At 64.2% G+C, this 25,153-nt stretch overlaps 2 protein-coding genes across 4 annotated transcripts in view; one reads left to right on the top strand and one right to left on the bottom strand.

The window, feature by feature from the left end:
* The window catches only part of LOC102100339 (dedicator of cytokinesis protein 2-like), a 44,881-nt gene extending 28,798 nt beyond the window's left edge, over positions 1–16,083 (bottom strand). Inside the window, exons 1-25 of the mRNA XM_014258881.2 lie at positions 15,968–16,083; positions 14,553–14,636; positions 14,402–14,442; positions 14,121–14,176; positions 13,921–14,017; positions 13,688–13,836; positions 13,214–13,349; positions 12,964–13,118; positions 12,756–12,837; positions 11,794–11,929; positions 11,422–11,497; positions 11,190–11,269; positions 10,900–11,025; positions 10,692–10,816; positions 9,971–10,069; positions 9,462–9,534; positions 9,245–9,348; positions 7,054–7,243; positions 6,133–6,230; positions 5,912–6,001; positions 5,537–5,637; positions 5,321–5,455; positions 2,474–2,585; positions 1,048–1,118; positions 132–238 (exon numbers count right to left, since the gene is read on the bottom strand). Of these exons, the coding sequence (XP_014114356.2) occupies positions 132–238; positions 1,048–1,118; positions 2,474–2,585; positions 5,321–5,455; positions 5,537–5,637; positions 5,912–6,001; positions 6,133–6,230; positions 7,054–7,243; positions 9,245–9,348; positions 9,462–9,534; positions 9,971–10,069; positions 10,692–10,816; positions 10,900–11,025; positions 11,190–11,269; positions 11,422–11,497; positions 11,794–11,929; positions 12,756–12,837; positions 12,964–13,118; positions 13,214–13,349; positions 13,688–13,836; positions 13,921–14,017; positions 14,121–14,176; positions 14,402–14,442; positions 14,553–14,636; positions 15,968–16,007 (2,563 nt within the window). The 5' untranslated portion in view covers positions 16,008–16,083. The remainder of the gene's footprint in view (positions 1–131; positions 239–1,047; positions 1,119–2,473; positions 2,586–5,320; positions 5,456–5,536; positions 5,638–5,911; positions 6,002–6,132; positions 6,231–7,053; positions 7,244–9,244; positions 9,349–9,461; positions 9,535–9,970; positions 10,070–10,691; positions 10,817–10,899; positions 11,026–11,189; positions 11,270–11,421; positions 11,498–11,793; positions 11,930–12,755; positions 12,838–12,963; positions 13,119–13,213; positions 13,350–13,687; positions 13,837–13,920; positions 14,018–14,120; positions 14,177–14,401; positions 14,443–14,552; positions 14,637–15,967) is intronic.
* Positions 16,084–17,856: 1,773 nt separating this feature from the next.
* On the top strand, positions 17,857–24,117 carry DQX1 (DEAQ-box RNA dependent ATPase 1). Of its 3 annotated transcripts, none has more exons than XM_088057009.1 (11): positions 17,857–17,885; positions 18,471–18,768; positions 19,765–19,958; positions 20,136–20,511; positions 20,713–20,949; positions 21,091–21,190; positions 21,910–22,065; positions 22,233–22,424; positions 22,520–22,645; positions 23,012–23,474; positions 23,547–24,117. In XM_088057009.1, the coding sequence occupies exons 2-11, from the start codon at positions 18,487–18,489 to the stop codon at positions 23,722–23,724; spliced, it is 2,304 nt and encodes a 767-aa protein (XP_087913135.1). In that variant the 5' UTR covers positions 17,857–17,885; positions 18,471–18,486; the 3' UTR covers positions 23,725–24,117. The 3 variants fall into 3 exon arrangements, with proteins under 3 accessions (XP_087913135.1, XP_005518010.2, XP_014114802.2); XM_005517953.3 differs by lacking the exon at positions 17,857–17,885 and having other exon boundaries at positions 17,897–18,768; positions 23,012–23,202; positions 23,284–23,474; XM_014259327.2 differs by lacking the exon at positions 17,857–17,885 and having other exon boundaries at positions 17,897–18,768; positions 21,091–21,202; positions 22,517–22,645; positions 23,012–23,202; positions 23,284–23,474.
* Positions 24,118–25,153: the final 1,036 nt, after the last annotated feature.

The raw sequence follows: 25,153 nt of genomic DNA, 5'->3' as shown, positions 1-25,153 counted from the left end.
GGGAATTGTCCCCATCTGTGGAGCCACCCCGGGCACACGAGGCACAGGAGGGGTCCCTGCTCAGGGACTCATCCCCGTCCATGGCCTGTGGGTGGGCTAAGCGAGGACAGTGCCACCAGGACCGCTCTCACCGTGGGACTGGAAGGCTTTGCTGCTGGCAACGTGGCTCAGGGACTGCAGCTTCTGCCTCAGCAGGCGTTGGGGCAGCAGGTTCCCCACAAAGTCCCGCAGTACAGCCCTGCCACCAGGAGAGGAGTTAAACCTGGAGTGCTGTGAGGTGCCTCAGGGAGCTGAGATTTCGTTTCAGATAAGCATTGTTAAAGTGAGAGGCATGGCTGCAAGCCATGTGTGTGAATTTTGACCTCCTGCTTTGTGGGATGGGCAGTGTGAGCCCTGGATGAAGTTGTCCCACCCCAGACCCCTTGTGAGGAGTTCTGATTACATTTGAGCCCTTGGGGTTTCTCCCTTGCTGTGTTTCTAGTGGTCCCTGACCCTAAACTCCACCCTGGCTCTGTCCCTTAAAACCCCTCACCCTGCCTTTGTTTGGGGCTCTCTATCTCTGAATCTGAGCTTGTTCCCATGCTGAATAAATTCTTTCTTGAACAGAAGCCCATCTCGTTGGTGTCCCATGCTGGCTCCTGGTAACCGTAGCTTCTCTGGACACGATCCTGCTGCTGCAGAATGTGACACAGGAGCTCCAGCTTCTGGTCAGGATGGGGCTGCTGGGTGGGGGGAGCCCCTCGATGGGGCAGAGGATATGGGGCAGGATGGTCCCACAGGGCAGCTGTGCCCAGCACAGGCACCCAGCAGGAAAACCCTGCCTGAATTCCCAAAATGAACCGAGCTGGGGCTGAGTTCCCAGGCTCAGCCCCTGCCCAAGCACAGGCTGAACCTGAGCAGAACTCTCCCATTTCTGCACTGGGAAGAGGATCAGGAGGTGATTCCAGACCCCCCCTCACCCTCAGCCCTGTGCTGGATGTGGGGACAGAGGTGGCTGTGGCAGGTGCTGAGCGTGACACGGGGCTGGTGGGGGCACAGGGACCCTACCCCAGAGCAGAGGAGTCAAAGATCCCAAACACGTCCTCGAGGATGGAGGGCAGATACTTGAGGGCTGCTCCCTGCAGAGACACCAGAGAGCTGCCTTCAGACAGGGCTCCCACTGCTGGAGTGTGGGACACAGAGTGTGTGCCCTCCTTTCTGATCCTTAACTCTGACACCCAGAGAAACACTGAATTTCATACAATATGAAATTCATGGGCGTGTTTTCATGGTGATACATGAAAACAACTGTTAGATAGAAAAAGCTAAAAGTGTGAGTGTGTAAATTAAAGTTTTCTTAAGTCACTGGGTGAAAAAGTTAAAGTTTAGAGTTTAAGTTAGTTTAGAAAGCAGGAGAAAAGATGGAGGATTTAGAATGTTGTTTCTTTTCCTTCTTTGCTCTTCATGTTCTTTTTCTAGAGGGTTTTGGGTAATAATGAGTGATTGGATAGAAAATGTCACAGTGCAGCACACAGGTGATGGGTCATTGGGTCATTAAGAAAATAATATACATGTCTATTGTTAATTGGATAAGAATAAGCATAAAGATAAAAGAACTGTGTAGTTTGGGGCCATTTTGTGCTTTCAAAGCCAAAGTGAGCCACAAAGTGAGCCACAAGGCCATTCTGTACCATCAGAAGAAAATGAGCCAGATTGCAGTGAACTGAACTTGTGCAGAAAGTCTGGAGAGACCTGCCAAGTTTTGTGATAACATCCTAATAAATACAATAAACAAGATCCTATCAGGCTTTGGAGTTTTCTTCCTGACCCGGAGGACTGAGATAAGCAGGACTCCCCATGAAGGAGTATCTCCAAAAAGCTCAGCTCAGAGGAGACTGAGAAATCCAGGAGTGGAAAAAAAAAGTACAGAAGAAGTGCAGCAGAATCAGAAAGAGAAAAAAAAGAAATTGAAAAAGAATTAGTTAGAAAAAGTTACACCCAGCAGCACTCTCTGGAGCCTCCTTCCATCTGGGAGGCCGTGGGTGCAGAGGGCAGCCCCGTCCCAGACCCATCCAGCCTGCACCAGCTCTGCTTCCCTCAGCCCCCTGTGCCAGCCTGCTCCCAAATGCAGGGAGTGAGACCAGATCCAGGATGGGGACAATCCCCAGGAACCCTTCCCAGATTTTCCTCTGCAGGCTTCAGCACATGGGTGGCCAGGACAGCATTTGCCCCGTGCCACCGAGCTGCTGACCCGACTCCAGGCCACAGCCCCAGTGCAGTGAGGGGTTTGGGGTCTCAGGGTGCACAAGGGGGGGACCCTGGGGACAGCAGGGCAGCACACGGGGTGGCAGCTCCTTCTGACACCATCTGAGGGGCAGTGTCACCTCAAAAACGAACACAGTGTCACCTCAGCATGGGGACAGCCAGTGCCTGGCCTGGGCACCCTCCCTGCCAGCACACAGCAGAGCTGAGCCCTCCCAGCAGCGCCTCATACCTGGGAGATCAGCGTGGGACCCTCCAGTGGGGACCCCATCAGCTGGTTCAGGGCGAGGAAGAACCGCTGCAGGGAGAGCTGGAACTCGGCCGCCTCCTTCCCCTCGTAGAGCCTGCAATGGGCAGAGTCACCGCGCTGTCACCGCGCTGCCACTGTGCCACACACCTCCCCTGGCACAGCCACCCCACCACGCCCACAGACCCACTCACAAAAGTGCTGTTCTTTTAATTATTTTTTTTTAAAAAAAAAAGCCTCTTTTCCATGATTCTGCAGCCCAAAACCCTCTCCAAGCAGTTCAGCGCCGTCCCACTGGAGCAGGAACCTCCTGAGCCCTCCAGCCCACCTCACCAGCTGGACCAAAGCGAACAGAATGTGGGAATTTTTAGCCATGGGATGTGCAAAGCTGCAGGAAAACTGCAAAGCTGAGGTGTGAGCACAGGAATAAAGTCACTGCAACGGGCAGTGCTCGAGGTAATTCCCCCATCACCGACACCAAGAAGTGGCAGGGAAAATGTACAGAAATCCTGGAATTATGGACCGGTTTGGGCTGGGAGGGCCCTTGAAGTCCCACCTCCTGCCATGGGCTGCTCCAAACTCTGTCCATCTTAGCCTCAAAATCCGGGGGCACAACGAGCACCAGCAGGGAAAGTTCTGCCACCCTCGGTGATGGCTAAAAAGCAGAAGCAGCCAGAGGAAGCAGCAAGGAGGAAGCAGCGAGGGACAGAAGTCACCACAGTGCCATCGGGGTGCTGGGGGGCCCTGAGGGGACACAGGGAGGTGTCCCAAGGTGGAGAACACCGTCCTCAGTCATCCTTGAAGCTACCTGGGCTCCTCACAGGAGCTGCAGGCGCTGCTTTTCCGGCTCCAGCAGCAATCCCAGACCCGGCAATCTGCAGCAACTGCCTCTAATTACAACCCAATTCCTGTCGATTACAGCCTGTACAAATTGCAGCGCGTTCAGAGCACTTAGAGGATCTGAGGAGCCCGTGTTATTGCATGTTGAGATTGCTGAGATAAAGGGAAGCTATATAAAATAGCTAAATGTCCTCAGGGATGTCTCTGTTCCAGGCAAACTCATTCACGGGGCTGTTTGCAAACGCGCCGCGTAATTAATTTCTCCTGCCAGGAGCGCTCTAAGCTGGGAATCTGCTCCGTGTCCTCATGCAGGAGCGAGAGGCAGGTGCTGGGTGTGATGTTCTGGAGAGCTCTGGAGCACCCCGGAACCGTGGATGGGACGCTGGGAAGGGATGGAAGCGGCGAGAACAGACAGGGCTCCGTTAATACAGAGCGGGGTAAAGTGAGGTGTGACAGTCCCTGGGGGCACAGGGACCCCAGCACAGCTCCTCATTTCCAGTGGGAGCACCCACAGGGACCCTGACACATCCTGGGATTGGGGTGAAGGAGGCAAAGCCCCGAGTCCCCCCAAAAACAAAAACAAGCTGCCTGCTGAATGACAGAGCCTGAGAACGGGGTGATCCCACTGCTTTTGGTGCCCACCCCACTCAGGGAACCCTTTCCACGTGTGTGGGGGTTCCTCCCTGCCCACCTCACTGCCCTTTGTTCCCCCAGGACACTTTCGGTGCCGCGTACGTGGAACGAAAGAGGAACGCCACCGGCTTTTTCTGGTTAACACCCATGGCTGTGCTCTGATTTCCTCCTCTCCCACGCTGGCCCAAAGGAGGGGTGCTCATCCCATCACCCACACTGGGATGTGAACCCCACACCCACGGGGAACCAGTGACACCAGACCTGTGGGGACACCGGAGGTGCCTGGGGGTACCTTGACCTTTGAGCCCACTCCTCTGCTCATCACAGGATCAGGGAAAGCACCTCACAGAGCCCCCAGCTCCACCCCACTGACCCTCACTGGGCCCCAGGAAACCTTCCCAGCACAGCACCAGCCCTGCAGGGGCACTGACTGCCCAGGATATTTTGCCATCTCCAATGTGGGAGGATTTTAAGAGCTCATTGGAAACCCCCTGTCAGGGGTGGCTGGGGCAGAGGTCACTGCGGGGCAGGACCATTGCTGGGAATTTGGGGTGGCCAGAGAGCTCTCTCACCCCGAGGTGGACAGCACTGCCCACCCTCACAGCGGACCACCCATTGTCCAGCAGCACCCAGAGGATGGCATGAAGCTGGAAACGGCCAAAATCCTCGAGGAGAGGATTCACAGCCAGGGAGGAGCTGCCTGAGGAGCAGCCAACACAGCCAGGGGTGCTGGGTGCCAAGCTGGGTGTCACAGCAGCAAGCACCAGTGGGGCTGAGCTGCCCCTGCCCCTGCCCCTGCCCCTGCCACTCCCACTGCCCCTGCCACTGCCACTGCCACTGCCACTGCCCCTGCCCCTGCCCCTGCCACTGCCCCTCTGCCCCCGCCCCCGCCCCCGCCCCTGCCACCGCCCCCCCCCCCGCCCCTCCCCCTGCCCCTGCCACTGCCACTGCCCCTGCCCCTGCCACTGCCACTGCCACTGCCGCTGCCACTGCCCCTGCCACTCCCACTGCCCCTGCCACTGCCACTGCCACTGCCACTGCCCCTGCCACTGCCACTGCCACTCCCACTGCCCCTGCCACTGCCACTGCCACTGCCCCTGCCACTGCCACTGCCCCTGCCACTGCCCCTGCCACTGCCACTCCCACTGCCCCTGCCACTGCCACTGCCACTGCCCCTGCCCCTGCCCCTGCCACTGCCGCTGATGATGGCACTGATGATGGCACTGACCCATCCCAGAGCACAGGGACCCTCACAGGGCCTCCTTCCCACAGCCTGGCTCCAGCAGGGCACTGGGGGCACTGGGAGCACTGGGGGCACTGGGAACACTGGGAACACTGGGAACCACTTCCAGCACTTACTGGGCAAAGAGGTGGCGGGAGCGGACGATGAACTTGAAGATGTACTCCAGGGCCTTGAAGGTGCGCGTGAGGGGCTCGCAGGGCTCCCCCCGGGCTGCCTGCTCCACGTACTGCGTCAGCACCGACAGCAGCTTCCTGCAGGGTGGGACACCCGTGGGAATTCCAGCCCTGACCCCCACCATGTCCCTCCCCGTGCCACAGCCCCCAGGAACGCACTTGTAGGCGAGCGTGGCGCTGAAGTGCTGGCGGATGTAGGCCTCCAGGACCGTGTTGAAATGCTGGAACTTTCTGTCAGCCACCAGCCTGACGATGAAAACCTGAGGGTGGCAGGCAGGGGCACGGCTTGGTGTGGGCAGGGGGATGCCTGGGCAGAGCAGCAGCCGTCCTGACCCCACCGTGCCCTGGTCCCATCACCGGGATCACTCTTGTCTTGGTTTGAATCCTGCTGGGATTGCCCTCCAGAGGGAGAGTCCCTCAGAACGGAGCCCTTCCCTGTGCTGGGTCGCTCAGACCAGCAAACCCCATTGCCCCAGTCCTAGCAGTGCCCACCCTGCGCTGGGTGGGGCTCAGACCCGCACGGGTTCTGCTCACCAGGGCGTCAAACACGAGGGTGTCGTAGACATCTGTCTCCGAGTGCTCCATCATGATGGAGAACAGGGCATCCAGCGTGTCCTGCAGGAACTGGGGGCACACGAGGGCTGTGAGGGCTCGGGTGCTGACCCCAGCATCACCCAAGACCCAGCTTCTGGGCATGGGGGGCCTGTGGGTGCAGGAACCAGGGAGGGACGTGGGGGAGCAAATCCTGGCTGTACCTTGATGACCTCCCCTCCATCCACGTTCATCAGCTTCTGGAGGTTCCCACAGAGCAGGCTGGGCTTGGAGCGCCACTTGAGCAGCCCCAGCAGGTTCACTGGGCAGGAGGAATGGGGCAGTCAGCACTGACCACTCACTGTCAGACCCAAAAGTTACCAGCCCCCAGCTCCCCCATCCCATCCTGGCTGCTCAGGACCCTGCCAGGATCAGCCAGAACCTCCTCACACAACCCCTGCTCAGTGCTGAAATCCCCTGATGCACAAACTTTAAATAGGTCGTGACCGTGGGAGACAAAATTGAGCTGCAGGAAGGGAATTAACGGAGCAGCCTCATCCCTGACCCCTCCACTCTGAACCACAGCACCCTGGACCCTGCAGCCACGTGTGTCACATCCCCACACCACGAGGCCTTGTCCCCCGAGCCCCCTGCACTTCAGCCAGAGCAGGATGAGCCATTCCCATCTTTCAGCCTTGCAGCAGGTGGGAAGAGAGCCCAGAATTCCCGTGGGTCCTTCCCCTGGCCAAGGGGGCATGGATCTTCTCAGCTGCCCTGACCTGTGTAGAGCAGCCCAGGGCTGGAAACTCCCCCGAGCTACCCCAGGAATGGGGGTTAAACCACAGAGCTCCAATTCCCACCTCAATTTCAAAGGAATGTCATGGAGCTTCAAGTGAGAATTCCACTCGCTGCTGCTCCTCTCCAGCAGCCCCCCAAAATACCCAGATCGAGCTGATCTCCCCAGGAACATCCTTGACCATTCTGACCATGGCCAAACAGTAAGTGAGCACGCATTGTTCCCAGTTTTCAGCTCGCTGTCCCAGTGTGATGGAGCCAAATATCGGGAGAAGTGTTGTCCAGCAGGTGGGAACACCTCCAGGGAGGGGACACAGCCCCACCTCCCCCCCTGGGGGACCAGGACTCACCATTCTGGGTCAGCTTGGTGGAGCAGACGAGCGTGGAGATTTGGAAGCTGTCCCGGCTGGACACGGCTAAACCCGACGTGGTCCCGCTCACGCGGAAGGAGGAGCCGGAGAGGAGCTTTGACTCCGACAGGTTCCGCTCCGAGGGCAGGGACAGGTACGCGCTGGCGTCCTCCAGCTTCTTGCTGTCACCCTGCAGGGCACGACAAAGGTCACAGCTGGAGCCCCTGGGGACAGGGTTGGTCCCTTGCTCAGTTCTGACCCCGTGGCTGGTGGCTCCCACCACACAGCAGCCTCACCCCGTCCCTGGGTACCCTCTGGCACCCCCAAATTGATCCCACAAAGCATCCCATGGAGCTGCTCCCTGAGGGGAGGCACAGGTGGGACAATGGGCTGGGGGAGACACCAAACTTGTGTCACACAGTGGGGAGAGGACAACAGGCAGGAGGAGCAGAGTGACAGAGGAGGCTGAGGCTGGAAATTAAACACATCTGGGCACTGCTGCAGGGATGGACGTGCAGTGGGACACTGGCACACATCAGGACACTGACATGGAGCAGGACACCACCCAGGGGTCCAGGACAGCCTGTCCCACATCGCTGTCACCCTACATCTCCCACCTGTATGGGCATGCCAGGACCTCCACAGCCACAAACCAGCCTATTTCTGTGTCCCCTTCTCTGAGCTGAGAATGTTCCACCCAGGAGGACTCACTGGGGTGACTCTGAATGACCTGCCCTGCTCGTTGGCCAGCCTGGGAGGTGACCAGAGCCAGCTGGCCGGGCTGCAGCTCACAGACATCCATCCTCCCCTGCCTGCAGCCTCACAGGGCGAAACCCCTCCAGCTGAAGGCCGGATGGAGGTGGCAGAGATGTTTGCTGATGGCTTTTCCCCTCCAAGGCACCTGCTACGAGCAGCCAACACACAGGAGGAGCCCTGTGTTCATTCCCAGGGCTGAGCCCGTGCAGGAAAAACTGGCTGGAGCTCAGACCAGCTGGAGATCAAGAGGTCTGAGCAGCTAAAAGCCTGTCACTCACATTCCTCTGGCAAGCAGAGATAAAAAAGATGAAATAGCTTCTGACTCCCAGAATCCAGCCCCCGGTGTCTGCCGGGAAGAGCCGGAGTCAGACAGGGAGAGGACGGAGCAGCGCAGGACGTGGTGGCTCAGGAGGGCAGGGACAGCTCTCTGAGGGGAACACGGATCAGAAGGGAGGTGTGGGGGATTTGTTCTCCTGGCAGGGAGGTGTGGGAGGTTTGATCTCACTGCCACAGCCAGCACTGGCACGTCCCAAAGGTGCCCAATGCTCCTGCTGTGGAGGGGACAGTCTCCAGAGAGCCAGGGACCAGAGCCAGCGCCGAGGGCCACGGCTGCAGTTAAAGAATTTGGGTCTTTTGCCCAAAAATAAAGCAGGGAGGAGAGACATAATAATGATTTCAAATGTGCAGGAGCCTCAGGGAGGAACAGCGTGGTCTGTCCCTGTCCTGGGATGCCACAGCAGGCAGGAGCAGGTCGGCTCATCCCAAAAAAAAGCAGGACTCAGGGAGGGACGTGGCTCTGCCTGGAGAAGCTGTGGTCACGTTGCCAAAATCAGAGAACACTCCCATGCAGCAGCCCAGGGGCAGGGGAGCAGGTGACCCCCAGGGACACTGGAGCTCCATGGCCGGGCAGGGACCCTGGGAGGGGAAAACACCTCAGGAAAGAGCCCTGAGCAGTGGGGACCAGCTCGTGCCTCCCACTCCTCTGGTCACAGCAGCCCCAGTCCTGGGAGGGGACACCAGGCAATGGGGCAGCACCTTCAGGGGCACCTCACATTGGAGCTGACTGCGTTTTTTCCCAAATGAGCAGCGATTTTCCCTCCCCTCCTCTCTCTCAGAGCAAACCCCAGCAGTGCCAGGGCTGGTGAAATCAGGTGAAGCGCAGCCACACCGTGGGGACGTTCCCTCCCCGTCACAAATGCTTAAATCACCTTTTCCCAAACAAAACTTGTCATTCCAAAGGAGCAGCGCAAGGATTGGAGACGCTGTGTGCAGGGAGCCCCTGCCACCAAGGACAGCGAGGACGGCCGGGAGGCACCGCAAACCCTCGGGGACATTGGGGACGTGCCACCAGCGCGGTGGCTCAGGCAGGGACAGGGACCCCGGCCCCAGAAGTGCTGCTGTCCCACTTCAGGGGGTTCTGTGGCCTCCCCCATACCTTGTACAGCACCAGGTCGTGCTCCCCATCCCGCAGCGTGGTGCCATCGGGGCGCATCAGCCTCACGAAGGCCATGGAGAAAATCCGCTCGCTCCGGTCCTTGGCTGGGGGGACAGACACGGGGCTGAGGTGAGGGGGAGGCAGAGGGGACCAGGGACACACGTCCAGGCAGGGAGAGGCGATGCTGGGAGGGAGGTCTGGAGCGAGGGACACTCACATTCACTGGAGGAGCGGTGGCGGAAGGTGAACCTCAGGTGGGTCCTGTGGACGTCCTCGATGGGAACGGCGATCTGGGTGAGAACGTGTGCCAAGGTGAGGGCAGGGGGCACGGGCTGAGCCCCCAGCTGGGCAATGTCCCTCTGTGCCTGGGCAACCCCTCCCACTGCTGCAAACCAGCCCCACAACCTTTCCAGTCAACCAGCGAGGCTGAACTGGGGGCACTGGGATGGGGATGGGGATGGGGATGGGGATGGGGACGGGGACGGGGATGGGGCTGCAGTGCCCATTCCCAGGACCACTCTCCCCAGTGCTGGTGATACTGGGTGTCCATCCAGGGCAGCACCCCCATCATCCCCGAGATGGGACCAAGGACTGCCCCCCAAAACTGCCCTGAAGGGGACCCCCTGCAGCAGCAGGGTCCCGTGGCATCGGAGGAGTGAGGGCCACAGCCAGGAGGGGCTGCAGACCTGTCCCACCCCAGCCCCTGTGCCCTGGGGCTCCCCAGACCTTCAGGGTCTCCATCCAGCGCTGGTGCCGCTGCTGGTAGTAGACAACAGAGCGGTAGTGGCTGGTGGGGCTGTCCCCTGCTCCCATGTGGATCACGTTCTGCCAGGAGGAGATACCTCAGGATCAGCCCAAATCCCTCGCAGGGAGGGAGAATTCCCATCCCTGCCAGCCCCCAAATCCCCCCCTGCCCACACCTTCCTCAGCTCCATCCCCTCCTCCTCTGCCAGGCCTGGTGCCACCTCTGAGGGGACACACAGCCCTCCCAGGGCACAGCAGGGCTTGGCCCTGTGGATGGAGATGGAGGATGCATCCCTGGACCGGCCCAGATGGGTCCTCAGCAATTCCAGCCCATTCCTCAGGAGCCAGGTAAGAATTGGTGTCAGAACACCTGGAGAGAGGCAAGAGCCAGCCTGGGGAGGTGACACGTGGGTCTGACCCCCCAGCCTGTCCTGGAGATGGATGTCTAGGAGCACTGGGGACACCGAGGGGGCCTGGCTGTCCCCAAGGTAGGACAATTTTCTCTCTATCCCTTCACAGCACATTCCCACATCTTTATTCTATTCCCAGATCTCTATTCCAGGCAGCTCCAGGGGCTCCAGTGGCCCAAGAGGCTCCTCCAGCTGGTTTTGCTACTGGAGCTGCTGGCTCTACCTGAGGTGAGGTGGCACAGGGGACACCTGCCATACCCGAGGTGAGGAGGCACAGGGGACACCTGCCATACCTGCACCACATTTCCTGCCTCGTCGCAGACACACACGGTCACCTCCACGTTCTTCTGTGTCTTCTTGTTGCCCTTGTCGAACTCGCCCTGCACCAGCGTCAGGTAAATGTCGTTCCTGACATCACCTGGGGGGACAGTCCCGTCAGCCAGGTCCTGGCACCATGCTGGCATCCCCAGGGACCCCCAGGCTTGTCCCCCTCACACTTGCCTGGCATAATGACCTCAGGGTAGCCCAGTTTGCGAGCCACTGCCGTGCTGCGGTCCACCAGGTGCGGGTGGTCCTTCCTCACCTGGCTCAGTTCTCCCCACAGCATCTTCAGGGACACCCAGAGCCCTGCAGGGACCGCAGGGATTTTTCAAGGGGTGACAGCAAGAGCTGGGGGAGCCAGGGCTTCCAGGGGCCACAGCAAGTCCTTGACCCTGCAGGGACTGTCTCATGTGACAAGGAGATGGCCCGGGGAGGAGTCTCATGGCACACAGTGGGCACAGGGTCTTTACCTTGTCCCTTGTGGTTGATGTCCTTCCCCTCCACCACCTTCCGGATCATATTGTGAAGGAAATCACCATCAGCAGCCACCCTGGGAAAGCCACATTTAGGGGAAAAACCTTTTCTCTTTGATCCTTGCACCTCCTGTCCCCTGGCAGCCGGTGTCCCCATGCCAGCGAGGCCCTGGAGTGCTGCTCCCTGCCCGCTGCCCCCCCAGCACTGCCCCCCACCCGTGGGGCTCACAGGTGGACGGGGATGAAGTGCTGCTTGTCCTCGTCGCTGTCACACGTCCCCTTGGTGATGTCGGTGATGTCCATCACTGCAGTGACACAGAGGTGACACCGTGGCAGGGGTGGCACCCCCAGCCAGCACAGGATCTTGGGGGCATGTGAAGGCTCAGCTGTGCTGGGGGTCCCCTGCGCCAGGACAGGCAGGGCAGGGACAACCCGGGCTGGGGACAATGTGGGGACAGCCGTGCAGAGGTTTGGGGTCTGCAGGCAGGGAAAGGGGACAGTGGGAGCAGCTCAGGGACATCACAGAGCCTGCTGTGGTGGCTGGGGATGCCAGGATGGTGGCACGGGGGTCCCTGGGGGTCTCCATGGAGCGCACATCCACCTGAGATGCCGAAGGGCCGGCGCAGACCCGTGCTGAGCTTGCGGCTCTGGCTGTCCCGCAGGTCCATGCGCCCCACCCGGATGATCTGGCACACCAGGAACAGCCGCTCCCGCTTCAGGTCGGTGCTGCCCAGGTCCTGGGGGACAGGGGCCGTGTGAGCCTGGCAGCACCGCTGGGGACGTGCCAGCACCAGGGGTGCCCGGGGCTGCGCAAGGAGAGCCCGTGGGCACAGAGCTCCCCCGGGTCCCTGCCCTGTGGGGAGGGTGGGCACACAGCCCCGCTGCCCTGGGGGTTTCTGCACAGTCCCAAAGCCCGGGGATGGCGACAATGCCATGGTCCCGACAGGTCACCCTAAACCAGGCAGTTTGGCAAGCGGGGGGAAACCTGGCACGGTTTGAGGATGTCGGGGTGGCCCCGTACCCCAGCTCCGGAGATGCTGGGGAGGGGATCGGGTCCCTCGGGTGCTGCCCCTGCTCCAAAACCTTCCAGCGGCGCTAAGGAGAAGGGATAGGGACACGTGGGGACATCAGCAGCGAGCAGAGCGAGGACATGGGCGAGAGCCGGGGAGCGGCAGCGGAGCCCAAGTGCTGATGCTGCTCATTAACATTGATTTTCCCGGCTCATTTGCATACTGATGGCTCCGCGGCGTCCCGGGGGTCAGCGCTGCGCTGCAGCCAAAGCGCTGAGTCAGCGGGTGCCGAGGGACGTGGGACGGGTGGGGACGGGGCACCCCGGGACCCCAGCACCGGGAGGGGACCCCGGGACCCCCAGCACCGGGAGGGGACCCCGAGGGGCAGCGCCACAACGAGCGCCACGTCCCGGCGCCAGGGCAGGGGTCTGCGAAGGGGCTGGGGGTGCATGGGTGAGGACGCGGGGCACCCGAAATGCTGCGGGTGGGGGGCAGATCTGCAGGAGGGGGCTGCGGAAGGCAGCAGCGCGGCTCCCCCGGGCTCCGCGCTCACCGTGAACACGACCTTGAGGTTATTGAGCAATTCGATGTCCTGGGGGACCCCGGTGCTGGCCCAGCGGATCACGTAGTTCTCGCTGCGGGGCGGGTGGTGGTTGAGGTGGGCACCGGGATGGCAGAGCCCTCAGCCCACCAGTGTCCCCAATCGCGGCAGGACAAGCATGCAGCACGGCAGGGGTCTGTCCTGCAGCCCGGGACCCCACCTGATGATGCGCTGCTCGCCGGGGTCGTACAGGGCCATGAAGAGCTGCGCCTCCTCCCCGATGCGGCAGACGAAGTTGCGGACGCAGAGGAAGAGGTTGTGAGAGGGAGAAGCAGCCCCGTGGGTGCCACGGCCTGATGCTCTCTGCTGCGGGCTCTGGGGGGCACAGGGTGGCTCAGCCCCCCAGCTCAGGCCCTGTCACATCCCCTGGCACAGGGGACACGGGGCTCCAGGGCCTGCAGCGGCCTCACCGTCTCCTCCTGGATGCGCTGGGTGAGGGTCTGTGCCGCCCTCCTGTGTGCCTGGAAGAGGCTGATGACGCTGGTCCTGTCAGGGTCCAGGATGTTCTCATCCTCATCCCGCACCACCAGGTCCAGCGCGAGGATCCTGCAGGGGCCAGGATGGGGTCAGGCACAGCTGGGGGCACACGGGTCTGTGTGTCCCACCAGGACTCGCTTGTCCTTGCACAGGTTCTGAGGGGGTCAGGATGGATCCGACCGGGAAAGGGGACAGGAGTTGGCAGCACCGGGAACAGCCCAGCCACGGCTTGTCAGCCATAGCCCTTGGTTAGTGGCACACTTACTGTCCCCAGGCACCCCGGGACAGCCAGCTGGGATGATGGGGACACAAGGACAGCCAGGCAGGACACCAGGGAGCACACCTGGGCACGCACAGCCTCAGCCAGAGGCAGATTTGAGGTCCCTGTGCCCCGTCCCCACCCTCACTTGTTGCCGTAGTCCATCTTGCCGGTCACCTCCTTCCTGAGGCGCAGGAGCTGGTCCTTGGGCAGCGTCCCTGAGAGCAGCTGCGAGCGCTGCTCCATCAGCTCCTGCATCATCCGCTTCACCTGCCCGTACCGCTCCGTCTGCCCGGCCTGCGGCAGCACCACGGCGTCACCGGGGCCACCAGGGGCTCCCCACCCTGCTCCCACATCCCCCCCCGACACCCAGAGCCTCACCACAAAGAGCTGTTTCCAGATGGTGGCCCACTCCCGCAGCGTGGTAGTGATCTCCTGCACCGTGGGCATCTCGGCGGGCACCACGCTCTCCTCCACCCTGGGGGGGGGGGCACAGAGACCCCTGGAGCGCCCCAGCACCGCAGGGACCCCGCATGGGGCAGCAGGTGGAGCCCACCTCCCTGCCCGTGCCCCATACCTACCCCCGCTGCTCCACCACGGTGCCCTTCAGCCGGATCAGCGAGGCTGGGAAGATGCCCTGAGGGAGCCAGAGCCGTCACGGATGTCCTTCAGGGGGGCTCCCACTGGCACAGGGTGCCCAGCCTGCCGTGCCCTTTGCCCCCCCTCGAACCCAAACATCCCTCCAGGGACGGGGCAAGCCGCTGTCCACGCCCCCTCTGCCCCCCCAGACACCCAGCAGGGACAAGGAAAGCCACCAGCAGCGCCCCACCTGCGTCCAAAACCCCAGCACGCCCTCACCTACCCGGGCAGCCCTGTTCCGGAGTGAGTACCCGCAGTACCAGCCTGCGAGGGGAGGGGACATCGTCAGCCAGGCCGGGGGTCCTGGCCCCTGCTGCAGGGACAAAGGAGGGTGCAGGAGCCCACGCCGGGGTGCTCCCGGGGGTCCCCCTTACCCTCGGAGGCCTGCAGGATGTGCACCGTCTCCCCGATCTGCAGCGGGAGGTGATGCTCCTTGGTGCGCGGGAAGTTCCACACGGCTGTGGGAAGAGGGGCTGGGAGCTGGGATCCCTGCCTGGAGCTCCTCACCAACCCCCAGGACCTGTGCACCTGCACCCCACAGGCTGGATGCTCCCCCCAGCCCCACAAACAGCGTGTGACCCCCGAGCACCCTGACCCCACACCCCAGGAGAGCTGCAGCCCACACAGAGCCGGGCACAACAGAAGCCCCCAGCCCCCTTTTGGCACTCAGGGGTCCATTATGGGATCCCCCCTGCCTGCCACCCACCCCCTGGGTGCCGGTGGTCCTGCAGTGCGGGGAGGCAAGCACTGTGACACACAGGGACAGGTGTGTCTGGGGACAGTGGGGCTGGTGGCAGGGGAGGGTGGCAGTGGGGACAGGAGCTCTCGGGTGCCCAGCTGCTTCCTGCCCGGCTGTGCTGTGGTGTCCCTATCACTATTTCTGGCCCCAGGGACAGCTCTGGGGCAGGCAGCCCTGGTTTGGCCCCCAGACTGGGGGACAGTCCCTGCTGCCCCTGCTAGGATCACACCTGTGCCCACCCTGAGTCCCAACCAGGGCCAGCTCCTACTGCAGCACCTCCAGACCCACCTGGAAACCCCTCGTGCTGACCCTCACGCCTCGGAGCACCGGGACCCTCGTGGTCCCATGGGACCCTGAACTCCCCACGAGGATCCTGAGCCAGCTGGGAGCAGCAGCAGCAGCCCAGCTCTCGCTCAGGTGCTGCCCAGGACCCTGCAGAAGCTCTGCCCTCGCTCCAGCACTGCAGAGCGTGCAAGGGAAGGGTGCAGGAAACAGCCACGCAAGAAACGGGAAGAAGCACAGGGCTGCCAGAGGCAGCAGAAGCTGGGGGTGCTGCAGGGAGTGGGAGTGCCCAGAGCTGGTGCAGGGCATGGGGAGCCCAAGCTGGGGGTGCTGCAAGGAATGGGGGTGCCCAGGGTTTTATCACTAAGCAAAGGCCCAGCTGGAACCTGAGGAAAATTATTGGGGTGTCTCAAGGCTCCCCCAGAGCCTCAGCAGCCGGGCTGAGCCCAGACCCACAGCCTGCAGGGAAGCCAAGCCCCCACCCCAGTGCTTCCCGCCCCCACCAGCACCAGCTCTGGAGCCTCCTGGAGCGTGGGTCCTGCTGGCACCTGTCCTGCTTGCCCCCCTTCCCTGAGCCTTCTGTCACCGGCCCTGCAGCCCCCACAAACAGCCCCCACAAACGGCCCCCCAGTCTGTTCCTGCACCGCAGGGTCCTGGCCCCCTCCTCGCATCACCGGTGCCATCACCCAGCTGCCACCACCAGAGCCGGGGGTGTCACCTCACCCTGAGCCCCTCAGAAACCCCCACAGTGCCACAGCCCCCACTCACCCACGCCGTATTTCTCCTTGGTGGGCAGCCAGGGCGCCATGGCCACCGGGACACCGGGGGGACCCGCGGGGACTGGGGAGCCTCAGGACCACTGCTAGTTCCTCCTGCCACACTCCCCGTGTCACGTGTAGCCCCAGCTTGTGAAACCTCCGCTTCCTCAGTGCGCTCTGAGCGCGGGGATCCCACCCCACCATCCTGCCCAGAGCAGCGTGGTGGGGATGGAGCCCCCGGGACCCCCACACCACCCACCCAAGGGTCTGGAATGACACTTAGGGGGTCACCGGCAAGATGGCTCTGGTGACTGGAGTGGGTGGCACGGTGACCCCTTTGGGTGAGCACCATGGCCAGAGCCCCCCGGCAGCAGGAGCTGGGAGCAGGGAGTGCTCCACCAGCCGCAGCACGGCACGAGGAGCTGCAGGCCTGTGCCAGCCGTGAGGCTCCCAACCAGCGCTGCTGGGACAAGGTTTCTGCCATCGTGGCTGGGTCTGGCATTTTTTCTTTCACATTTCCACCCCTGTCTCCCGGTGCAGCAGGTCCAGCTGTGCCAGCACCAGCTCCGTGCCCTGTCCAGTGCCAGGAGAGCGCGTGGAGCTCAGCACCAGCCGCTTCCCTCCTCCTGCTGGCTCCTCAGGGATGGGGAGACCTCACCCCCTGACGCCCTGGGACCCTCTGAGCCCAGCGAGTCCTGCTGCTGCTGCTCCCACAGGTCCACACTTCTCTCTCCATCACAGAGCCAGAGCTCGGCTCCTTCCCTGCATCCCCTCTCCTGTCCCCAAACCCCGCTGCGACCCCACCAGCCAGCCCCACGGGTCACCCCCGGGACAGACCACCCTGAACAAAAGCCGGCCCTGAGAAGAGCCGGAGGGCAAGGAGAGCCCGGTGGTGGCATCAGCCAAAGCCGGTATAACGCGATCCTGCCGCGGCACTCCGGTGTCACCGCCCTGGCCGAGGTGCGACACGCAGGAGCTGGAGCGGCCGCCGGTGCCGCCACCCCGCACGGCAAAGCCCGGGATGTACCGGCAGATCCCCGCCACGGACCTGCCCGTCCGGCAGCACCGGGAGGGAACAGAAGGAAATGTGGCACGGGCACCGGCGTGCGGGGGCTGCCGGGGCTCCCGGAGAGCTGGAACGACGTGGCACGAGGTTCCCGGTTCCCGCAGTCCCGGGGCCGGCAGGCACCGCTCGGTCCCCACCCGGCGCTGCCCGGTGCGCGGCTCGGCCCCGCGGTCCCGGCGGGAGCTCTGGCCGGACCGGGCCGTTCTCCGGTCACGGAGCTCCACCTGCCGGTCCCACCGGGAGCCGCCGCTGCCGAGGGAGCTGCTGCGGGTGCAGGGCGCCGGTACGGGATGTCCGGTGCCGGGATGCCCCGATACACCCAGTGCCGGTACGGGATGCCCCGCCCGCAGCAGAACGACCAGCACCGGTATGACCGGCACCATTACGGGATGCTCCGGTACGGCAGGACCGGCACCGTACGGGATGCCCGGCTCCGGTACACCCGATAGCAGTATATCCCCGCAAAGGGATGTCCAGCACTGCTACGGGATGCACCTGTACAAGATGCCGAGCTTCGGTACGCCCGGTCCCGCACCGGGATGCCCAGATCCACCGCACCAGCACCGGTATGTCCGGTACCGGGAAGCCCGATCCGAATAGGGGCTGTAGGCGGGCTCGGGCTGCAGCCGGGCCCGGCTCGGAGCCGCACACCGGAGCTGGCAGCGGAGGGCGGCGGGCAGGGCGGGGCGGGAGCGCTGCGGGGGGTGCCGGAGGTGCCGGTTGGGTCCGTCCGCTCCGGCCCCCCCGCCACATCCGGGCCCCGCCCGGCGCGGGCGCTGATTGGCTGCCTCGGGGGGGGCACGTGACGGCGCGTGGATCACGTGCCCGTGTCCTCAGGCAGGGCCCGCGGTGGCGCGCGCAGGTGAGCGGCGGGGCCGGAACCGGAACCGGGGCCGGAACCGGGGCCGCGGCCCGAGGGAAGTGCGGGGGATCCGCCCCTGACCCGCCCCTGACCCGCCCGTCCGCTCCGCTCCGCTCCGCTCCGGCCCAGTGCCGGTGCTCAGGTGCCCGGTTCGGACCGTCCCGTACAGGTGCTCCGCCGACCCGGTCCGGTCCGTGCCGTTCGGGACCGACCCTCCCAAGGTGTCCGCGTATCCCGCAACCCCTGCACCCTGCCTGGGTCCGGTGCACACGCACAGCCCTGTCCGGTCTCCGCACTCTGCCCGGTCCCGCCGGGCTCTCCCGGTGTCCCGTCTCCTTGCCCCGGTTCCCTGCCCGTTCTCCCGGTCCCTCACACTCCGGTTCTGTTCCTGGTCTCCGCGGCCCGTGTCACCCCTCCGCACCTGCCCGTGGCCCCGTGCCCGCATCCCCCGCCCGTCCCCGGTGTCCGCGGGTCCCCCCTCCCCGCGGGACGGGACGTGGCACCGGGCAGCACCGGGTTTCTTCCCGGGACGTGGGCGAGGGCGGGTCAGCACCGGTCCTGCTCCACCCCCGCCCGCCCTCGCAGCTCCGGTGTCCCCGCCATGGCCGGCTACGGGGCCCCGGGCCCCCTGCCCGGGCCGAGCGGCCCCGGCTCCGCGCTGGAGGAGGAGGAGGAGGATGAAGATCCGTCCCTGGGCTGCGACGGCGACCTGGAGGTGAACCCCTACGACGGGCTGCCCTTCTCCTCCCGGTACTACGAGCTGCTGCGGCAGCGCCGGGAGCTGCCGGTGTGGACCACCAAGTACAGCTTCATGGAACACCTGGAGGGCAACAGCGGCATCGTGCTGGTGTCCGGGGCCCCCGGTACCGGCAAGAGCACACAGGTGAGGGCAGGGGCAGCTGGGGTGCTGTGTGTGGATCCCGCCGGACCCCAGGGCAGCGCCTGAGCCGGGGGACACACGGAGAGGGTACCGGGCTCCCGGGAACGCTGCGCTGAGCCCGGCGGGGTGGGCGGGCAGCGTGATGTGCGCTGGGCTCCGGGCAAAGCGTCTGGCACGGTGCAGCGGCAGCGCTGGGGTGCCACATCCCTGTGATGAAACCACCATCCAGCTGGTTTCAGCTGCCCGTGACACTCGGTGACGGCACTTGGCAGACTTTGACCGGGGAAGGGATTGCGGGGAGCGGCGCGGCGCAGCTGTGGCTGCTGCGGGGCAGGAATGGGCTGGGTCGCCGCGGGCTATCGGGGTGTTGGCCCTGGGCTCGATGTGCTCAACCAAATCACCTCCCTGGGTGTGACCTGCTGAGTTGCTAGGCCGGGCTGGCACTGCCGGATTTGGGGAGCAAAGCCCCTGTGCGGGCCCCAGGGCCGGTGTTTTTGGGTGCAGCACCCTGCCTGCAGTCCCTGCAGAGCCCTGGGGACGCTGAGGCACAGGCACTGCTCATGGGGGGCTCGGAGGTGACAGGAGGAAGCAGGACTCAGGTCCCGGGTGCTGAAGGGACATCCACGTAGCCTTGGCACTGTCCCACACCGTCAGGCCAGGCACCTGGCCAGCAGCTGCTCCCTGGTGATCCTTTCCCTTCCTGGGATTTCCCAGGCCATTGTCTCGTGTCCCTAATGTGACAGCAGGGTCGTGGTGTCCCACACCGGGGCAGGAAGCTGCAGGGGTGGGGCCGTGGGGCTCCCGTTACAAACTGTGGGGCTCAGAGATGACAGGAGTGGGGAGGGAAGACCCTGCCTGAGCTATGAGTGCCTCTGGCCATCCCCTGACCCTGGAGATCCTGCAGCCAGATCCATGGGGAGAGTCCCTGTGCCCTTTGGAGGGGCACGGCGAGGAGGGGACAGTCCTGGAGCCACTCTGCCCCGTGCCCTGTGCCCACAGATCCCTCAGTGGTGCGCCGAGTACGCCCTGTCCATGCGGTTCGCCCACGGGCTGGTGGCCTGCACCCAGCCCCACAGCCTGGCTGCCCTCAGCCTCTCCCTGCGCGTGGCCGACGAGATGGACCTGAACCTGGGCCACGAGGTGGGCTACTGCGTGCCTCACGAGGACTGCTGCACCGCCGAAACCATCCTCAGGTAGCGGAGGGACGGCAGGGCCCACGCTGGGAGCGCAGCGCCCTAATCCCGCTGAGCTCCGCCTAATCCCTTAATCCAGCCTGGCCTCGCTGGAAAGCAGCGCAGGCTGCTGTGGGGAGGGGGTGAGGCGTTCCCCACCAGCCAGGGGTGCAGGCTGATGGGGCGGGGCCGTTGCAGGTTCTGCTCGGACGAGATGCTGCTGCGGGAGATGACGTCGGACCCGCTGCTGCGGCAGTACGGGGTGGTGGTGCTGGACGAGGTGCAGGAGCGCACGGTGCCCACGGACGCGCTGCTGGGGCTGCTCAAGGACGTGCTGCTCCAGCGCCCGGCCCTGCGGCTGGTGGTGGTCACCTCGCCCGCCCTGGAGCCGCGGCTGCGAGCCTTCTGCGGGGACCCCCCCGTGGTGCGGGTCCCGGGGCACGGCTCCCTGCCACAGCTGCTCTACCGGGAGCCGCCAGCCCACGGGAGCGTGGCCGCTGCCTGTCAGGCCGTGCTGGACATCCACCGGCGCCAGGAGCCCGGCCATGTCCTCGTCTTCCTGGCCAGCGAGCAGGTGGGCTGATGGGGGAGGTTTGGGGTGTCCCTCTCAGTGGGGAGCTCAAGGGATGACGTGGCCAGCTGGGGTTAAACTGGGGGAACTGGGCCTCCTTTGCAGCAGGAGGTGGGCGCAGGGTGCGGTGCAGCACCCTGACCTGGGAATGGGGACGCTGCGGGTGTCAGCAGGTGTCACCTGTGCCCCCTCGTCCCTGCCCAGGAGATCTCCGAGTGCTGCGCTGCCATCCAGAGGGAGGCCACGGCGCTGAGCCCGGAGCTGGGCCCGCTGCTGGTGCTGCCGCTGCACCCCGGGCTGGGCCGGGCCGTGCAGCGACTCTACGAGACCCCCGAGGAGAGCCGGGAGCGGCGTGTCATCGTCACCCACTGGCTCGGGGACTCGTCCTTCTCGCTGGGCACCGTGCGCTTCATCATCGACTCGGGGCTGGAGCTGCGCAGCGTGAGTGGGACAGGGGACGGGTGGGATGCCCTGGGGGGCAGTGGGATCCTCCCTGCTGTGATGATCCAGGCTGGGAGGAGGGGTCTGGCCCGGGGAGGTGGCAGGGGTGCCCCGCAGTGTCCCACTCGCAGCCTCCCGCAGGTGTACAACCCCCGCATCCGCGCCGAGTCCCAGGTGCTGCGGCCCATCAGCCGGAGCCAGGCCGAGTCCCGCATGCAGCGAGCCGCTGGCAGCCCCCCAGGTGAGACCCCAGGTGAGACCCCTGCTCCTGCATCCCCCACTCAGGACTGCCAGCAGTCCCTGGCCCAGCACCTGTCCCCACCTGCTTGTGCCACTGCCCTGTCCCACCTCATGGCCTCTCTCCTGACTCGGGACAGAGTTTTCCGGCTACCTCAGATACAGATTTTCTTCTCTCTCCGGCCCAAGGCCAGGAGGGGTCTTGACCAGAGCTGCTGTCTGGGTTTAGATCAGGATTTGAGCAGGCCAGTTCCCTCTGAGCACAAGTATTGACCAAGTAAAGAAGCCAAAAGGGCGGACTCTTCTGGGTTATATTTCACAGTTTATTTTTGCAAAGGGAACACCAAGAAGAGACAAAGGATTTGGGGGTCTGGGCTGCTTCTTTTAACAGGACTTCTTTGGAGGGTGGGAGTTTCAGAAAGAACCAGTTATTCTTCACAGCTAACAAATTTAGAAACTTCCTACAAATCAGGGTTAAACAAAATAAGATAAGAAATAACAGACATGGACTCCTACAAATGCTTGACAGTCAGGAATAGATCTACAAAGGCGTGGGAGGGAACTCACAGAGGAGTCTTGGAAACACTGGGGGAGAGAGGGGGGAAAAGGGGGAAAAAGCCGAGGGAGGGGGGGGTGCATCCCAAGCCGATAGCTACAAAACTAAACTGAAGTTCCTAACACTAGTAACATACTAACAACCCTTATCACAACACTCTCCTGCAGGCACCTGCCTGCGCCTCTACTCGGAGGCCTTTGAGCAGCACCTGCCCCCCAGCCCTGCGCCCCACGTCAGCGAGACCAGCCTGAGCCGCCTCGTGCTGCTGCTGAAGCGCCTGGACATCGCCGACATGGGCCAGTGTGACTTCCTTGACCGCCCAGGTAGGGCCCACGAGGGCTGGGCATTGTGTGGGGGGCTGGAGCAGAGGGCCACGGTGGCACAACCGTGACTGTGACCACCACTGTGGCCTGGGTTGCCTCTGGAGAGGGACTGGGGGCCTGGCAGGTGCAGGACAGTGTGGGCAAAGCTGCCTGATGTCCCACCCCAGCCCCCGAGTCGCTGATGCAAGCGCTGGAGGACCTGGACTACCTGGCAGCCCTGGATGACGACGGGAACCTGTCGGAGGTGGGGATCATCATGTCGGAGTTCCCGCTGGACCCGCAGCTGGCCAAGGCCCTCATCGCCTCCTGCGAGTTCGACTGCGTGGAGGAGATGGTCAGCCTGGCTGCCATGCTCACAGGTACCGTGTGTGGGGCATGGGGTGGCCCCCAGGAGCCAGCAGTGCCAGGGAGGTGCTGGGGGCACGCAGTGATCCCCCCTGCCCACCCCCAGCAGCATCCCCCTGCTTCGTGCCCCTGTCCACGCACCTGGAGGAGGCCGTGGCCCTGCGCCGGCGGGCGCTGCTGCACCCCAGCGGGGACCACTTCACCCTCATCAACATCTTCAATGCCTTCCAGCAGCGTGAGTGAGGGCCTGCACCCCTGTGGGCATCCCACAGAGCCCTTTGTGTCCCCCGGATCCCCTGCTCCTCCTGGTGTTCCACACCCCCTCACGTGTCCTGGAGCTACATTCCTGACCCGCTCCCAGTGCCCAGCCTGGCTGAGGGAGGATCTGGGGGGTCCCAGCTCTAGCCTGGGGGCTGTGCCCTCTGCTCAGTCCCTGTCACCACTGTGGCAAGGGGTCACAGGCAGGGGGAGCAGCAGTGCTTCAATGGTCTCCAAGCCCCCAGCCCAGCGGGCTCTCTGCTCACCTGTCCCCATCCCCATAGCACCACTGTCCTGTCCCCGCCGTGCCGTCCCTGTCCCCACATCTCTGTCCCTGCTGCAGACGCGGGGGACGAGGGCTGGTGCCGGAAGCACGGGGTGTGCGCCGAGGCTCTGCGCCTGGCGGGCACCGTGCGCGCCGAGCTGCTCGAGGTCATGCGCCGCATCGAGCTCCCGGTCTCGCCACCCGCCTTTGGCTCCGACGCCAACGCCCTCAACATCCAGCGGGCCCTCATCTCCGGGTACTTCCTCAAGGTGGGCCCAGGGGGCTGCGGGGAGCTGTGGGGGAGCTGTGGGGGTGCAGCAACCACCTCATTCCCTCCCGGTCCCTCCCAGGTCGCCCGAGACATCGACGGCTCCGGCAACTACGTGATGCTGACGCACAAGCACGTGGCGCACCTGGCCCCCGCCTGCGGGTACCTGCTGCGGCCACCCCCGCGCCACCTGCCCCCCTGGGTGCTCTACCACGAGTTCACCATCTCTCAGGACAACTGCCTGCGCGTGGTCTCGGAGATCCAGCCCCAAATGTGAGGGGACGGGGAGGGACAGCTCCTTACAGGGGGTTCCTGTAGCTGGCTGACCCCACCCTGTCCTCACAGGCTGGTGGAGTTGGCCCCGCAGTACTACCTGAGCAACCTGCCGCCCAGCGAGGGCCGGGACCTGCTGATGGAGCTGCGGGAGAAGGTGGTGGCAGCGGAGGACGCGCCGGCAGAGCCGGATCTGGCAGAGGCGGCCGGACACGAGAATGAGCAGGGGGACGTCTGTGTCCTGCAGTGAAGCGGAGCAGCGGAGCCCCGCGGTGGGGCTGCCTGCGCTTGGCCATGACCCCGGGGAACAGGGGAGCCCCGGGGAGGCCCCAGGGGGGCCGTGCGGCTGCAGGGGCTGTCCCAGGTCCCAGGGAGGCGCGGGCACTGCCTGGCACTGCCTCGGTGCTGCGCCGCGGTTCAGTCGTGGGCCAGCGGCCGTGGGACCGCCCCGGCACCTCGGAGCATGGATTGGGGAGCGCTGGCCCCGGCCGGGGGAGTCGTGTGGGCCCTCCCCACTGGGCTCCTTCACCCCGTCTTTCCCGGGGGTGCTGCGGGGCCGGAGGCATCGCCTGTCCCGCTCCCCCTGTGCCCGGGGCCGAGGGGCCACGCACGGGTCCCTCCTCTATAAAGTTTTGTGACCTTTGCTCCTGGTTTGGTGTCCATGACTGCAGCGAGGGCTCCAGCCAGGGTGGGGTCCCTCCTGCAGAGGGTGGGCTGGCCGGGGTGGGCTCTATCCCTGCTCCTCCCCTCTCCCAGGGATGGTTTCTGTCTGTGAGGCCTCGCTCCCCTCCCACCCTTGTTTCGGGTGCCAGGCTGGGGTCTCAGCCGTGCTGAGGCACTGAGGGCATCCCTGGCCTTTGCATCAGGATTTCCCCTCGGTGGTTGTGGTTCTTCTCCAGAAGCCAAGGGGAAGCTGCGGTTGGCGAGGTGGGGGCGAGCTGTCCCCTGAACCTGCTGCCAGCGCCTGCTTCCCCCAGACCGGGCAGGGCACGGGTGCACCCCCGGGCAAAGCACCCCATCCCTCCCTCCCCCATCGGGGTCCCCTACAGTGCTACAGCCAAGAGCTGAGCTGCTGCACAGGGGCCTGGGGGTCCTGGCTCCCCCTCCCCACCCCACAGCCCACGCACAGGGGCTTGGCTGTGCTCAGGGAGGGGCCCGGAGGTCCCGCTGCCCCGTGCTGGCCACAGTGCCTCAAAAGGTGAGAGCTGGGCTCCCCCAGCCTCCCACAGCCCCCACTTCCCCTTTGCTTTCTAGGAACTGCAGAAAGTACGTGAAAGGGTACAGTGCTCCCGTCCCCAGGGTGGGGTCTGCTATGTGCCCTCGACATGGGCTGGCACCAGTGGGGTGGCAAAGGGGCAGCTGGTGACTGGGGTCATCTCTGTCCCTACATCTCTGCACAAGATCCCATGGGACACAGAGGGGAGGGAAGGGTGAGACAACCTGTGCAGGGCTGGGGGCATCACCCTGAGCCTCTGTGGGAACCCGTCCCTCTCCTTGGGGACCCACAGCAGCACATCCAGAGGGGCCCAGCCCTGAGCTGCCCCTCTCCAGACCCCCGGCACAGGTGCTGATAGACCTCACTGGTCCCCCTGCCCCGCAGCAGGGCACTGTGCAGACCCTCAGGTGGGGCAGGACCCGTCTGGGAGAGCTGGGACCAGCCAGAACCCCCCACACCATCC

Source organism: Pseudopodoces humilis, chromosome 6 (assembly GCF_049639895.1).
Source record: "Pseudopodoces humilis isolate 2021_Gansu_Grassland_sample_001 chromosome 6, ASM4963989v1, whole genome shotgun sequence".
NCBI classification, from domain to species: domain Eukaryota; kingdom Metazoa; phylum Chordata; class Aves; order Passeriformes; family Paridae; genus Pseudopodoces; species Pseudopodoces humilis.
This window is presented reverse-complemented; position numbering and strand designations above follow the sequence as displayed.

Bases quoted from the DNA above. Each gene is read 5' to 3' on its own strand.
- DQX1 (XM_088057009.1), top strand. From the start codon at position 18,487: ATGGCCGGCTACGGGGCCCCGGGCCCCCTGCCCGGGCCGAGCGGCCCC. The intron at 19,959-20,135 runs GTAGCGGAGGGA...GGGCCGTTGCAG, and splicing joins ACCGCCGAAACCATCCTCAG to GTTCTGCTCGGACGAGATGC. The intron at 20,950-21,090 runs GTGAGTGGGACA...AGCCTCCCGCAG, and splicing joins CGGGGCTGGAGCTGCGCAGC to GTGTACAACCCCCGCATCCG.